Raw genomic sequence first — 14,317 nt, 5'->3', positions numbered from 1 at the left:
GACAGCTTGAGGCGAGCTATTCGAGAGCTTTGACAGCATTGTCTCCGCTGTTAGTCGGCCACATGACACTTTGGGAGCTGAATCATGGTGGCATATCCCCAGCCTGAGCAGCCAGTTGCTTCTTTCAGTCTGTGACAGCAGCTGCTCGAGCCAAGGCCTGTGCTGCGCTATGATTTGGCCCAGTCAGATTCCACTGGAGCTGAAGCAGGCAGGGGGCAGATGGAGCTATATTTAGAGTGGGGTGGGATTAAATTGCAAGGTCTTCACACTGGGAACCTTTGCTCTGCCTTTTCCAGCCAGGACCGACTCCCAAAAGGACCTGTGGCCGACGTCTCCTTCCTTTCTCCACAGACCCCCTTGTTCACCCGTCGTTTCCCGTCCTGACACGCCATGGACCCCAACGCCATCAAGGAGGAGCTGCGCCTCTTTCAGAGCACACTGCTCCAGGATGGGCTGAAGGAGCTGCTCAATGAGAACAAGTTTGTGGACTGCACTCTGAAGGTAGGCGACCGCAGCTTCCCCTGCCATCGGCTGATCATGGCCGCCTGCAGCCCTTACTTCAGAGAGATCTTCTTCACAGAGGATGGGAAGGAAGTGGAAAACACCAAGGAGGTGGTCCTGGAGGATGTCAACCCTTCCATCCTGGACATGATCATCCAGTACCTCTATTCGGCTGAGATTGATCTCACCGATGACAATGTACAGGATATAATTGCTGTGGCGAACAGATTCCAGATCCCTTCTGTCTTTACGGTCTGTGTCAATTACCTTCAGAAGAAGCTGTCACTAGGCAACTGCATGGCTATTTTCAGGATGGGCCTGGTGCTCAGCTGTCCCAGGCTTGCTGTGGCTGCACGCAACTACATCGCTGATCGTTTCGAGCTCCTCTACAAAGACGAGGAGTTCCTCAAACTCGCAGCCCACGAACTGTTCGCCATTATCGGTGGAGATTCACTGAATGTGGGGAAGGAGGAGCTGGTGTTTGAGGCGGTCATGGCCTGGGTCCGCCAGGACAAGGAGCGCATCAAGGTCCTGAAGGATGCTTTCAACTGCATCCGCTTCCGCCTACTGCCAGAGAAGTACTTCAAAGACAGAGTGGAGACTGATGAGATCATCAAGGCCGACCCGGAGCTCCAGAAGACGATCCAGGTCATCAGGGATGCCTTCAAGGGGAAACTTCCAGAGAAACCCAAGAAGAAGGAGGGGGAGGAAGGTGCCGACGTGGAAGGTGAGGAGGAGGACAGCCCATTTCCCGGCTTCCTAAATGACAACCGCAGATACGGCATGTACGCACGTGACTTCATTGTGATGATCAATGATACGGCGGCGGTGGCATATGATGTCAGCGAGAACGAGTGCTTCCTGGCAGCCATGTCGGAGCAGGTGCCACGTAACCACGTCAGCCTGGCGTCACAGAGGAACCAGCTCTACATCATTGGAGGACTGTTTGTAGATGAGGAAAACAAAGATGTACCACTGCAATGTTACGTCTACTTGGTAACCAGGTTTTTTTTTCATTTGATACTCCTCTATATTTTATCGCTCCCTTCATTACAAAATGCTGCATAGAAATTAATGATTTAAAGAAATTTGGGAAATATTTTTATTCACTTTCTTGCAGAGAGTTAGATGAGAAGATAGATACCATTGCTATCTTCGATAAGCACAAAGACTGGTATCAGAGGGAAATTGTATATGGCTGTGTTGCTTTTACTCTTTGTTTTTTATGGATTAAACAGAGATATAAAAAAGATTAAACAAGATATAACATGTTCAGGCTAGCTGTTTCCCCCTGCCTCCAGTCTTTATGCTAATCAAAGCTAACCACCTGCTCACTACCATTTATATTTATTGGACAGACATGAGAGTGACCAATCAAAGAAAACAAATAAGCTTGATCCTTCTAATTCTTAAATAAACAGTGTTTATAGTATTAAAAGTCTGTGAGTATTCGTGAATATAATGCGTTTAGCTCACAAACTGTCCTTCTCAGGTCCTTCCTCTTGTGTACTTCATTTTAATACCTCAATGGAACTCAAGCCACAAACAAAGCAGAGGAAAATGGGACTGAAATTCAAAGTAATTTTTCAGTATGTAACCACAAGAATGACTGGGATACAGTTTTTCCTAAATCCTTCTGCAATCGATCGATAGATTAGGTTCCTCATGTTGCCCATCAGGTCTAACCCACCAGACACTGAAGGCAGTGATACAGGCCTTAAATACCTGTATTTTACAGCATAATCAATATGTGGATACCATACAGTACAATGATTCATTCTCTTCTTCATGAGGAGATAAAGACACAGAGCTAATGGGTGCTAAGAGGGTGCTTTCTCCGCTCTGTGTTTTAATGTACTTTGTTTTTTCCTCACAGTTGGATCCACTCACATCTGACTGGGTCGCCCTGCCCCCCATGCCTTCTCCAAGATGCCTCTTCAACATCGGAGAGAGCGAGAACCTTCTGTTCGCCGTGGCTGGAAAAGACCTCCAGACCAACGAGTCTCTGGATACCGTGATGTGCTACGATGTTGAGTTAGTGGTATTATTTGCCTCTTTGCTTTTTCCCCCCTCCCTAGCTTTGCTTCTCACCGTGTCTTTCACTTCTTTTTTTTTTTAAAGTTTTCAGGTGATAATTAACTTCAGGAAATTAACAAAATTGCTTACTATTGAACATTTTAAAAAGGAATATGTTGTGTCTGAGAATAATTAATCATGTTTTGATGTTATCTCACCTTCTTAATTGGCTCTGGTTATTTCTTCAATAATCACAGAGCTGTTTTTGCTTGGATTTATAGATGAGATATTTAACTTACTCACATTAATTGAAAAAATCCAAACTGATTTGGCTCTACCACATGGGAAATCACACATGTGACAATGAAGCATTTGATGTTCTGAACAAAACAGCAGAAACAAATTCAGGGGAGGAAAATAACACTGAAGGACATCATTTAAAACTATTACTTAAATATTAATTCTTCAGGAAGATGAGGTGGAGTGAGACCAAAAAGCTTCCTCTGAAGATCCACGGCCATGCTGTCATCTCCCACAAAGGACTGGTCTACTGCATTGGAGGAAAGACAGATGACAAGTGAGTAAATGACTCACAGCTGTTTGTTGTCTATCATTCTACCAGACTGCAGGGTACGTCATAGACAACTATTACACTGCTACAGTCCAGGACCGTCTAATACGTTACAATAATGGAAAATACTGATCCTGTGCATCAGGGTCTGCACATTTTCTCTGCCCAAGAGCGAACCACTGAACATAACGTGCTGTAATCTTTGCTGTGTTTGCAGTGCATGTGGCAGTGATGCAACAAAACAGTCGACACTCCTTAGGATTTTAATACTGTATCTAATAATAAGCCGATCAGTCAATTTCGTGTTTTCAGCTGTCAGTGAAAACACTCTACTAATCATCAAGAGGAAACAGGTGTGCTTCTCCTGCACTGAATTTCCGTTGGGGCTCTGTCTCGATAAAAAGGTGTGAAAGCCTGTGAAAGAGTGTGTATGACATCAGTGAGTTCAGGACGCACCATGCAATTAACAATCAGCAGGGAAATGGTTTAAACCTGTGAAACAGAAGATCCAGAAGGCCAAATAACTGAATATGAACATCCCAAAAAAACATGATGGAAAAAAAGGAAAAAAATGAATAAAAAGAAAAGAAATAAAACAAAATAACACCAAGGTATAAACAAAGGCATGAGTAAATAAAGAGAGTATAGAAAGAGTGTATAACATGTTTAGTTAAAAAAAACATATGTTCCCTAGTTAAAAACCTACATACACAAAACAACATCCATACCTAAATTTTCATCATAACCTAATTTGTAGACTTAATTGTTTTTACATTTAAGAGAATAAATATGTATTCTGACAAAAATTGTACTCTCTGGACGCTCCAGTTCTTATTTCAATAATCACTTTCTTCCAAAATTTACATCATTTGGGCAAGATATGTGCAAAATCACATTAGACCACACCCTTACCAACAAAGTGCACTATATTTCCTATCATACATTTAGATTATGGCGTTTAAAAATATCTCATCCTTATCTGCCAACCAAATTGTCTCCAGCTGGAACTACATAAACATGTGTGCCAATAATTCCCGGACTGTCTTTACCTCTAATTCCCAGCTATTTTTATCTGTAGTGTCCAGATGAATCCTCTTGTAGATACATTCAAGACAGACAGTATCATGTATTTCATTTTCAATCAGCTATATCCAGTACTGTTCCAGATTAGATGGTGTTGCTTTAATCCTGTCAGATACAGATGTGTTGTCAGATACTGGACACAATACCAAACTGTATCTGAAGTTGGGAGAAAGACTTCAGGATGTTACCTTCAAACAGCAGATTAATGACCAGGCCCTTCTGTCCCCAGCCACTAAAACCAATCTAGCAGGAATAAAATCTGAAATAAATTTTTTTAATGTATTTAAAGAAACTTAGTGCAGTTGTCCTTGAGTTGTCATTGTGTCCTTTTTTATTGCATTTCTTTTATTCTCATTTCTTTCTTTCTTTTAGCTATTCTCTTATTTCCTGTATTTTGTCCGATAATGCTTTCTTGTCGTTGATTTTAAATTCTGTTTCCTTCACTTTTTTCTGAGCAGTTTATTCAGCTGTTTGGCCATGGGGATCTTCGCCTTTTCTCACAGGTGTAGCTGTTTTCCTGCTGATTGTTGATTGGATGCTGTGTCCTTTAAAAAGAGAACTCAGTGATTCTCTGATGAAGGCCTCATGACTGACAATGTGTTTCAAATGAGCAAAAAGGATTAAGACAGGAGGTGACATTTTTATCATTGTTTACTGGAACTAATTTCCTTTTAGCCTAAATGTCTTTGGGGGGAAGACAAACACATTGTTAATCATATTTACAAAGCAATTAAGCTGCTATTTGTTGTATTTTTTTAATGTTTCATGTGGAAAGAAGGTGCTTTTTGTAAAAATTACTCTGAACGACCTGAAAGTCGAAAAATTCTGCCATCCATTCATTAGTGTGAACACTATAAATGAACATTAACTGGCTATTGCGTAACATCTTTTGACGCTAAAAATCCCACAGTCATATTCCTCCCTTCATCTCCACAGTAAAGCCCTCAACAAGATGTTTGTGTACAACCACAAGCAGTCAGAGTGGAGGGAGCTTGCAGCCATGAAGACACCCAGAGCCATGTTCGGCGCTGTTGTCCACAACGGCAAGATCGTGGTGGCTGGCGGAGTCAACGAGGAAGGCCTCACTGCCACATGTGAAGCCTATGACTTCGCAACAAACAAGTATGATTCTGTTTATGCTTGTTTGACCTTTTCAGTTGAGGAATTGTTAAAAATCTTTTTCCACAAACAACCACAACACTTTTTTGGCATCATTAATTTCAGAACTAGCCTTAAATGTGCAATATTACATGAACAAATAAGACATTATGAAATGAACATGAATAAATTACGTAAAATATATAATTAAATCAAAAAATTGTGAAATACTTTAAGAAATTATTAAAACTCAACTCATTATGATAAAATATTTCATCACTTATTTTCATATTAACAATTGTTTTTTTGAAATGCCCTTTTTCAGAAGCGTTTTAATCATTTCTATTGGTTAATTTACCTGTATATATTTATTTCATAATGTCTTATTGATATATTTAATATTGAGCTCTTTTGGCTTCCATATACCACATCTCAGTTATCTCAGCCACTTAAAAAACAGAATTTGGAGGAATGTACCAAGCTATAACAGACATCTAAAATGAGAGCTCCATCTTACACTTGATCTTCTCCTAATGTTGTATCTCCTCAGGTGGGAGCCCTTCACAGAGTTTCCCCAGGAGAGGAGCTCTGTCAACCTGCTGAGCAACGGCGGCTCCCTGTACGCCGTGGGCGGCTTCGCTATGGTTCAGATGGAGAACAAGGAGGTGGCTCCCACGGAGGTCACTGACGTCTGGCAGTAAGTCTCCTCAAGTTGTGGGACCGAGGTTTACGTGTTTTTGTTGGTTACAATTGTTTTCAGTGCGAGATCTCACTCTCCTCTTGGTCTTGTTAGGTATGAGGATGATAAGAAGCAGTGGAGTGGCATGCTGAGGGAGATGCGTTACGCTGCCGGCTCCTCCTGCGTGTCCATGCGCCTCAACGCTGCCAGGATGCCCAAACTGTAGACAGAATCACTTTCTTTCATAACCTTCCCAACTACACCTCCTGACACCCCCCTCCTCCCCTGGTGAGCTGCCTCCGAGGCGTCTCATCCTCTGCAATCGGATTTCTGTGTGTCAAGTTGATCTTTGACATTAATTTTTCTCTGAACTCAGATGATTTTTATCAGTACTATAAACACTCAGCCTCTTCAAAGACTGCACCATCCCCACAGTAATAAAAAAAAGAAGCCACAATTTAGATTGATCTATAAAGCTCTGTTTACATCATTTCTAGCTCTTCTTTTGTAAAATAAACATTTGTAAACTTCTGCATCCTTCTCTGTTTTTGATTTTGTGTGATCTACAGAAAAGTGACATTACAGAGACTGTATCAACACACCCAGGGCAGCTTCTGTAGCTTCTTTGTACTTTCAGGTAAACAAGGAAGTGGAACTGGGTTAATAGCAGGTAAAGTCTTGACATTTAAACACAGCATAATGATTTTCAAACATATCACACATTCATGTGTATAATGTAACCTATAATTAGTGGTTAAATTGGGCTACGCTCTTCTGTGTCATCAGGGTGAGCCAGGATGCCCTATACGCTCACTACGCAAGTTGCGTAGGACCCCGCCTTCCCCTCGTGTGAAAGCCTGTGTCAGTGTTTACAACTTCGATCAGAGGATGAAGCTTAACTATCCTTCTGGTCACGAAAAGAGATTTTAAAAAACCATTGAGTGAATAGCGGGAACAGCAATCAGGTAAACCTGTGTTCTCTCCAAGTTTGATGTCAGCAAATAACAGTAACGTTAAGGTCGATGTGCTAGCTTCAGTGCATCTCTTGGTCCAACCAAGCAGCAACCTCTGTGAGGACCAGTCCAGACGGTATATGGATGTGATGGCACTCCTCATAGGCGCACATCATTTTAAAACAAGACAATGATTATCTAGTCTCTCAGTCAAGGTTTATGGATCGACACTGACTATTGATTAAATATTGGATTTAAACTGGTGATTAACTGCATACTGGGCAACATGGATGCGCACCTCTCAGTAAATAATAACCAAGTATTCAGCCAAGCCATAGTATAAATAGTATTTTATATTTGACCATATATAAAAGGAAATCTGGGGGAGCCACAGAGCATGCTGTTTTGAGACATAAAGCTGCAGCCACAGCCGTAGGCGTATGTTTACATTGTATATCCAAAGCTAATTGTATAATATTGTGAGGACTGGACTAATTACCTGGCAGCAGAGCCAAAAGATAGTGTTGTATTTTATATTTTCTTCATTTTATATTTTCTACAATTTCTTGTTTATGTTTATTAGATATTTGATAGATAAAATATCTGTATACAAATAAATAAATTCTTGTGCACAAATGTTTTTTAAGGCTTGATATGCCTTAAGGCTTATTATGCACCCTCCTGTGTATTACAACCATTTTGTGGCCACATCATTTCTAAAAATCCCCACACCCACACACACACACACACACACACACATTTAACAAATCCCAATTTAACCCGTGTATAATATGACCATGGGTTACTACACTGAAAGTTCCAGAAATGGACTGGAAAAGCTGAAGTATATCTCTGCAGTTTACCCTCACACTGAATGACATTCATTCACACTGAATCATAGTGTATACTTGTTTTTACACTTACATTAACAGGATAATGACACAGGAGATGGAGGATTTTACACCACATTTAAATCAATACTTTTTCAGAATGGTTTGCACCTGTGCACTGGAGCTGTAAAGCAAATGGAAGATGTGCCATTATGCTAATTAACACTTAAAATTAAAGAAGTTTAAGTGTCAATTTGAAGCACAGAGAAGTTGAAGCACTGTGTGAAGTGAAATGTCAGTTGAAGTATGTAAATATTGTGTAAGAACAGTGAAAGTTGTGGAACTTGGGGGTAAATATGTTGAGTGAAACCAAAGCTGAATATCTAATAATTATGAAAAAGGTCCGTAAATATGATTCATTTGGGAACAATAAAGAAATAAAAGTGATCTGATGGGCTTGCAAGATTCAAGTTACCAAGATTTATTCTGAAAGCAAAACAACATGTGAAGTACAAGATGGACAGACTTTTGACAGGGAGGAAAAGAAAATCATGTTTTGCTCGTCAAGCACACCCATTGGTCAAATCCAAAATACAGTATGAAAAAGCATCTTGCTCGAGTTCACTGTCAATATACAGTAGCAGGAGAGCCTTGTGTCTATTGTGTCAAAAATCTCTTGCAGTTTAGGCAAAGTTTAAAGCTGCTCTAATCAATATTTGTATACTGTACTGACAATGGATCAAATGACTACAGTATGTATAATGTGATAGGTGTTGCTTGTGAACCCACAGAGCATTATCACCCATCTGGGCAGTTCCTCTCAACTCTACGGAGCGTTTTAGCATCTTTTAGTTAGTTGTTTTGGTTTTACAGCCTGAAACTTTTCTGCTTACTGTGCGCTCATACCAGAAGCTTCATGAGCTTCAAAAGCAGCCGGCAGTCATTCATTTTCAATGGGAGCTGCCGACGAGATGCTGTGACAGCAGCGAGCGCCGTGATGCCAGCGACCAGAGCTGAACTTTATGCAAATTAGCAGCGACACACTGAAGCAGCAACCAATTGCAGATCGGGATCTGATTTTCTTCCCCTCCCTGTAAACGTCCCCCTATGTACTGAAGTTCCAAGCAAAGATTTGTTCCATACTGACAATGGAGGAGAAACTGAATGTTGCGGTCGCTGGTTTCCCGGAGTTTCCCACTCCCTGGCGAGGGTTGGCAGCAAGCAGCCAGCGACACAGCAGCTTTTCACATCATTGGGATAAACCCATTGTACACATTGTACCCTACCTGACCAAAAAGCAGACAAAGTTAGCGACTAGCTTGTGAACTTGGCAGAGCGTTTAGCAGCTAAAGAGACAGCTATTTCCCTCAGGAGTTGGTGTAGACCAAAATAGAGCTAAAAGGAGTGTGAATATTGTATAAACAAAGACATGGCTCCAAATAAATGCTAATGTTGCTCTGTATCTGCTGCATGTGTTAACAAGCAACTGTTGGCTAACGTGCTTGCCATATCAATGTGTGGCACTGTTGTGTTGCTTGTTGCACTGAACCCCAATTAGCTATTGATTAATGCATTTTACATTTGCACAACAGAAACAAAAATGCTGTTACTGGTTGATACAAATACAATTAATTTCCGCCACTGGGAAACCGCTGTGTTAAAGCATGTTAGCGGAATTCACAGGTATCTTGCCACAACATGCACTAAAGTTTCAGTGTTATTAATTAGCAATTTTTCAGTGAAAGATATATGAAATTGACAAGTATTAAATTAAAAGTTGCTCATAGAGCTAATATAAATCTGTGGCTGTGGAGTTTGGACACTTCATAGGTATGTCTGAAAAATAACACTTACACTGACATTGTTATTTAGGAGTTCATTTCCCACATTCTTCTTAACTTCCTTGTTACTTTAATCAGAAACCAAGGTCTGTGTCTGTGCCAAATTTAGCTCTGCAGTGTCACACTGAAGTAATCACATGCCTGTTTGAAGAAAAACAAAGACTTATATACAAACTCCTGAGTTCATTTTTCTGAACAAAAGGTACATTGAAGATTTTAATTAATGAAGAAGCAACTAATGTGTTGCTGGACTTGCCTCCCCTTTTTCAATGCAAATTCACCCGAAACCTGATCTGTGTAAATAAAGTACAATGGTCACTTTATCTTTATCAGCTCAAGCATGACACAGAGAATTTAGTCCACATGGCTGAAGGTAAAGCACACAACAGTGAGCTTTGAACAAAAATATGCTGGATTTCCCCCCTGGGTGTGGAAGACTGGAAGGAGAGAGTAGGAGGATGTGAAAACAGAGATGAGACACTGAGGGCTTGGAGTGGGCACTGGTGAGGACACTGTAATTAAAAGTGAGTAGAAAACTCGTTTTCAAACTATACCTTTATGACTCTATGTATGCAATTTAACACTGCTGGTTAGAGTTTGTATTTTTCTACAAAACTCAAAATCTAATCTATAATTTAATGAGTACAAGTTCCTGTCTTATGAAATCTGAGTGTACATGCAATGTGTAAATGACACCTCAGACATCTCCTCACATCCATAATGAGAGCAGATTGCACTGACAGCGTTACAGGAAGCAGCCATCAAGCCAGGATGCCATAGGCGCTGTCATATCCTGAGAGAAGAAGATTTTGTTTGCTTCTTACCCACTGAGTTTGCTTGATTGTTTGTTTCTTTCCTAGTCTACTCGCCTCTGGGTTTCTTTCCCTACTCTCTCCATCCTTCCTCAAGCAGTAATTGCCAATGACATTGATATGACAGCTGAGGGAAAAGGGAATGATGATTTGCTCATAGCCTATTTTTCCCTCACCCAACAACATATACTGTATATTTATATGTATTCACTTGAAATTGTAATTTTTAAAATTCACAGGAATGTACCATTACAAAAAAGGCACAAATTCAGCATTTGTTCAGTACATTTGAAAACATTAAAGCTGCACTAATCAATATTTTTACATTAACAATTAATTAAATGACAAATACACATAGCACATGCTATTGCAACAATAACTTCCTAGGCTGCTCGCACACACACACACACACACACACACACAGAAATGACAGCAAATTTTTTTTAACTTACAACTAAGGCAAAGGAAACATGTCATGTTGACGCGGCAGAGGTACTCTTAGCAGGTCAGAAATGTCTTACTATGATGATGCCGCTGACCTGGGATGCACACTATGTGTTATGTGAAAGCTGTCACTCATAGTGACAAAACCACGGAGAATTACAACCTGACGCTGCAGTTCCATGCAGTTCCAATGCCTTTCAGCATTTTTCAGCTCATTGTTTTGGTTTTAGGGCCTGCAGCTTTAATGTTTTGGTATATTCTCACCGCTCTCATAGCGGTCACAGCAAGCAGCTAATTCCAGTGAAAACGCTGTCAAAATCTGCTGACAAAATTAACGACTAGCTGGTGAAAACAGTGGAGCGTTAGTGAATGCATAGACTTACATTTACACACGACTCCAAATGAATGCTAATGATGTGCCGTGTCTGCTGAATGTGTGAACTGGCAACTGTTTGCTAACAAGTTCCCCATACCCACTTTACATGGTGATGTTAGCGTTGTTTACACCTTGTTGCACTGCCCCCAAGTGGCCAGAATGGAAACTCCTTGGGTCATTAAAAATCCCAGAAACGAGGACATGACCTTGGTGCCGTCAATGCTAGCTACAACCCTGACACTAGATCCTTCTCTAATTTTTTTTTTAAATGTGGTTTGTAAAATAGCTTTTCATAATCAACAGGGCTCAGCCATCATGGCCGGCATCCCTGACGGAGAAGATCACACCTGCGCTTACGTGGACTGTCAGATGAAACGCTATTACCTGCCTGTCTCCTATGCCGTCATCTTCATCGTGGGCCTGGTGGGCAACGTAACCTCCATTGGAATTTACCTGACAAAGCTGCGTCCCTGGAAGAGCAGCAGCATCATCATGGTCAACATTGCTTTGACCGACCTCCTCTACGTTCTCAGCATGCCCTTCCTGGTCTACTACTACAGCCATGGGGAATCGTGGACACTCGGTGACTTCATGTGCCGTTTTGTGCGGTTTGGGTTTCATTTGAACCTGTATGGGAGCATACTCTTCCTGACGTGTCTCGCAGTTTTCCGCTTCGTGGTGGTAATCAAGCCTTTGAGGGCTGCACAAGTGCAACAGAAGTTTTGGGGTATAATTGCGTGCTCGGCCGTCTGGATCGTCGTCGCTGCAGAAATCGCACCCATGATGAAGATGATATCCTTGAAGGAGCAAGACAAGAAGACCTACTGCTTGGACTTTGCTAGCACCATATCCAACGATGACGTTTGGTATGGCTGGCTGCTCACTGCACTCGGATTTCTACTCCCTCTAGTGGTGGTATTCATGTGTTACATCGGTATAGTGAAGCAGTTGGCAAAAGGGCCCAACACAACCAGTCCATGTCGGATGCGAGCACGGCGCGTGACCGTGCTGATCCTGGTGGTGTTTGTGGTGTGTTTCCTGCCATATCACATCTTGCGTGTGTTGCGGATAGAAACTCGAACTCAGCCGCCAGAGACACCGTGCATGGTGGAGCGCATCGTGCATGCAGCATATATTATCTCCAGGCCTCTGGCTGGACTCAACACATTTTTTAACCTGGCTCTCTACACTCTTTCAGGTGATAAGTTCAGGAGGGCCTTCCTCAGCACTTTTTACTGGGAATGCTGGCTGACCAAGGCCAGGTCAATGCTCCGTCTGGCCATCATCAGCAAGGCAGGCGGTGACATGCCTGCTGCCTGACTGACCCCTGTCCAACACCTGACTTTTCGTGCTTTTATCTCTCTTTGACTCACACTTTGACATACTGTAAGCTTACTCACTCAGACATGATGTCGAGAAAGCTGTATGACAGCTGTGGTTTCTTCATTGTATTCCTCCCAGAGACAATACGTAGTTTTGGTTTGTGCTGGGCATAAACTTTGTGCCAACCACTGGAATGTAATTACAAACATCTAAAGGTTAAAGCTAGAAGATTTGCATGTTAAGTTAGACCTTTGTCCACACTTCTTTCTCTGGCTGGAATCACATGAGTATACTTTACCTGACTAAGAATAAAATGGATTCTTTTGTTGGCAGCCACGAAAACAGCCTTAGTTATAGAATGTTTGACAACTGGTTCAGGCTGCTTATTGGTGAAATTAGTTTTTGATTGACAGGGTATTATAAGCCTCTGATTGGCCAAATTAAAAAATGTCTGTGTCTTTAATAAAAACAGTTTTACAATATGCTGTATATTACACCTGTGAGTATCTTAACCTTAAATTTTTTTTAGCATGAAACTACGATGTTTTTGTTAGTGCACTTCTACTACACTACACTTTATTTACTACATCATTCACAAGCTAAAATTTAATTGGTGGAGACCGGACTTGTTGGTGGAGAATTGTAGCTAGCTCTTTTTAGTCTAGCATTAGCTTCAAATTATTTTGTCTGGTTCAGAAAGCATAAAAGTGTCACCTTGTTAAACATCAGATTGTTACCTATCATAACTCTGTATTTGTGTTGAGTTTATAATGCAATAGTGAATTTTTTTGAACTTTTGGTGTTTTTTATTGACACGGAAGACTTACTAACAGACCATATGGGCCTACCCAACCAGAAGAGCCTGGGATCATTTACTGGTAACTTGTTTCTTAAAGAGGTTACTTTTTCTGAATTTATAATCATTTGACACTTTTTAGTTTGTTTTGCATTTCCTTAGTCCACAATACTTCACAAAAATTTTAAAAATAACTGCAAAAAGAGACTATCAATCATCATGCTTTGCTGCATTTGTCTCCCTAACAGTGTGATAAAATGATTTTACAGCCCAAAAACACCTCCTGCTACAGCTGATCTGTGAAAGATGCTAAGGCTGTATCTAAGCACTCAGCTGAGTTCTCTGTGCAGATGCATTCACCTTCCCCATGAGCTAACAAGGCAGGCAGCAGATTCTTCATTTTGAAGGCCTACATACTGCTCTCTATGTTGCTGTACAGACACAGCTGACTACAAAATAACCAAAAGATTGGAGTTCTTTGAAGAGGTCGTTTAAGAAACACAAATGTATAAAAATGTTTCACTTCTAAGAAGAAATCTTTGAGAACAAAGACACACCAAAAATCCGTTTATCTTCATCTGACCTCCCGGAACAAATTCTCCCTGTCAACAGAGACATCTTCTGTAGATAAAGGACGCTGTTAACATTATTTGTCTATCCATCCTGGATACCATATGTCATTCTGCTGCAGTGCCCTGGGTTATGGTTGAGATCACAGTTCGAAAAAATTAGTAAGCTGTGTCAAATAACAATATGATACAAGATGGAGTTAATGTAACATTTTAAGGTTTGTTCTGTGTACATGTGTATACAGAGAAGTAAAATCCAGCGTCATTATCATAGGCTTATATAATTCTAATCTTTCTCTGATACATGCTGGGCAAGTAGAATAGAGACTGCAGCTGGGGATGGAAAGGCTATTTTGGTCTGTGGACATAGCCATTTCCTTTTCTGCCTCCTGACTGATCTCATCCTCATTTTCCTTCTCATGAAC

At 41.0% G+C, this 14,317-nt stretch overlaps 2 protein-coding genes across 2 annotated transcripts; both read left to right on the top strand.

Moving 5' to 3' along the window:
- The first annotated feature begins 175 nt into the window (after positions 1-175).
- Positions 176-6,481, top strand: LOC122872272 (kelch-like protein 41b). The gene is made up of 6 exons (XM_044188263.1): positions 176-1,497; positions 2,378-2,535; positions 2,987-3,094; positions 5,108-5,293; positions 5,820-5,966; positions 6,063-6,481. The coding sequence occupies exons 1-6, from the start codon at positions 391-393 to the stop codon at positions 6,172-6,174; spliced, it is 1,818 nt and encodes a 605-aa protein (XP_044044198.1). The 5' UTR covers positions 176-390; the 3' UTR covers positions 6,175-6,481.
- A 3,448-nt stretch (positions 6,482-9,929) lies between these two features.
- Positions 9,930-13,637, top strand: LOC122872271 (2-oxoglutarate receptor 1-like). Its single transcript, XM_044188262.1, has 2 exons — positions 9,930-10,096; positions 11,508-13,637. Exon 2 carries the CDS (start codon positions 11,520-11,522, stop codon positions 12,522-12,524), a length of 1,005 nt encoding a protein of 334 aa, XP_044044197.1. The 5' UTR covers positions 9,930-10,096; positions 11,508-11,519; the 3' UTR covers positions 12,525-13,637.
- Positions 13,638-14,317: the final 680 nt, after the last annotated feature.

Source organism: Siniperca chuatsi, linkage group LG24 (assembly GCF_020085105.1).
Source record: "Siniperca chuatsi isolate FFG_IHB_CAS linkage group LG24, ASM2008510v1, whole genome shotgun sequence".
Lineage (NCBI taxonomy): Eukaryota > Metazoa > Chordata > Actinopteri > Centrarchiformes > Sinipercidae > Siniperca > Siniperca chuatsi.
Note: the sequence above shows the minus strand (reverse complement) of the source record. Positions and strands in the feature narration are given on the sequence as shown.

What these genes read in the sequence shown, in the direction of transcription:
- LOC122872272 (XM_044188263.1), top strand. Translation starts at nt 391, where the DNA reads ATGGACCCCAACGCCATCAAGGAGGAGCTGCGCCTCTTTCAGAGCACA. An exon ending in GGAGGAAAGACAGATGACAA is followed by an intron (nt 3,095 to 5,107) that starts GTGAGTAAATGA and finishes TCATCTCCACAG; the next exon opens with TAAAGCCCTCAACAAGATGT. An exon ending in GAGGTCACTGACGTCTGGCA is followed by an intron (nt 5,967 to 6,062) that starts GTAAGTCTCCTC and finishes TGGTCTTGTTAG; the next exon opens with GTATGAGGATGATAAGAAGC.
- LOC122872271 (XM_044188262.1), top strand. Translation starts at nt 11,520, where the DNA reads ATGGCCGGCATCCCTGACGGAGAAGATCACACCTGCGCTTACGTGGAC.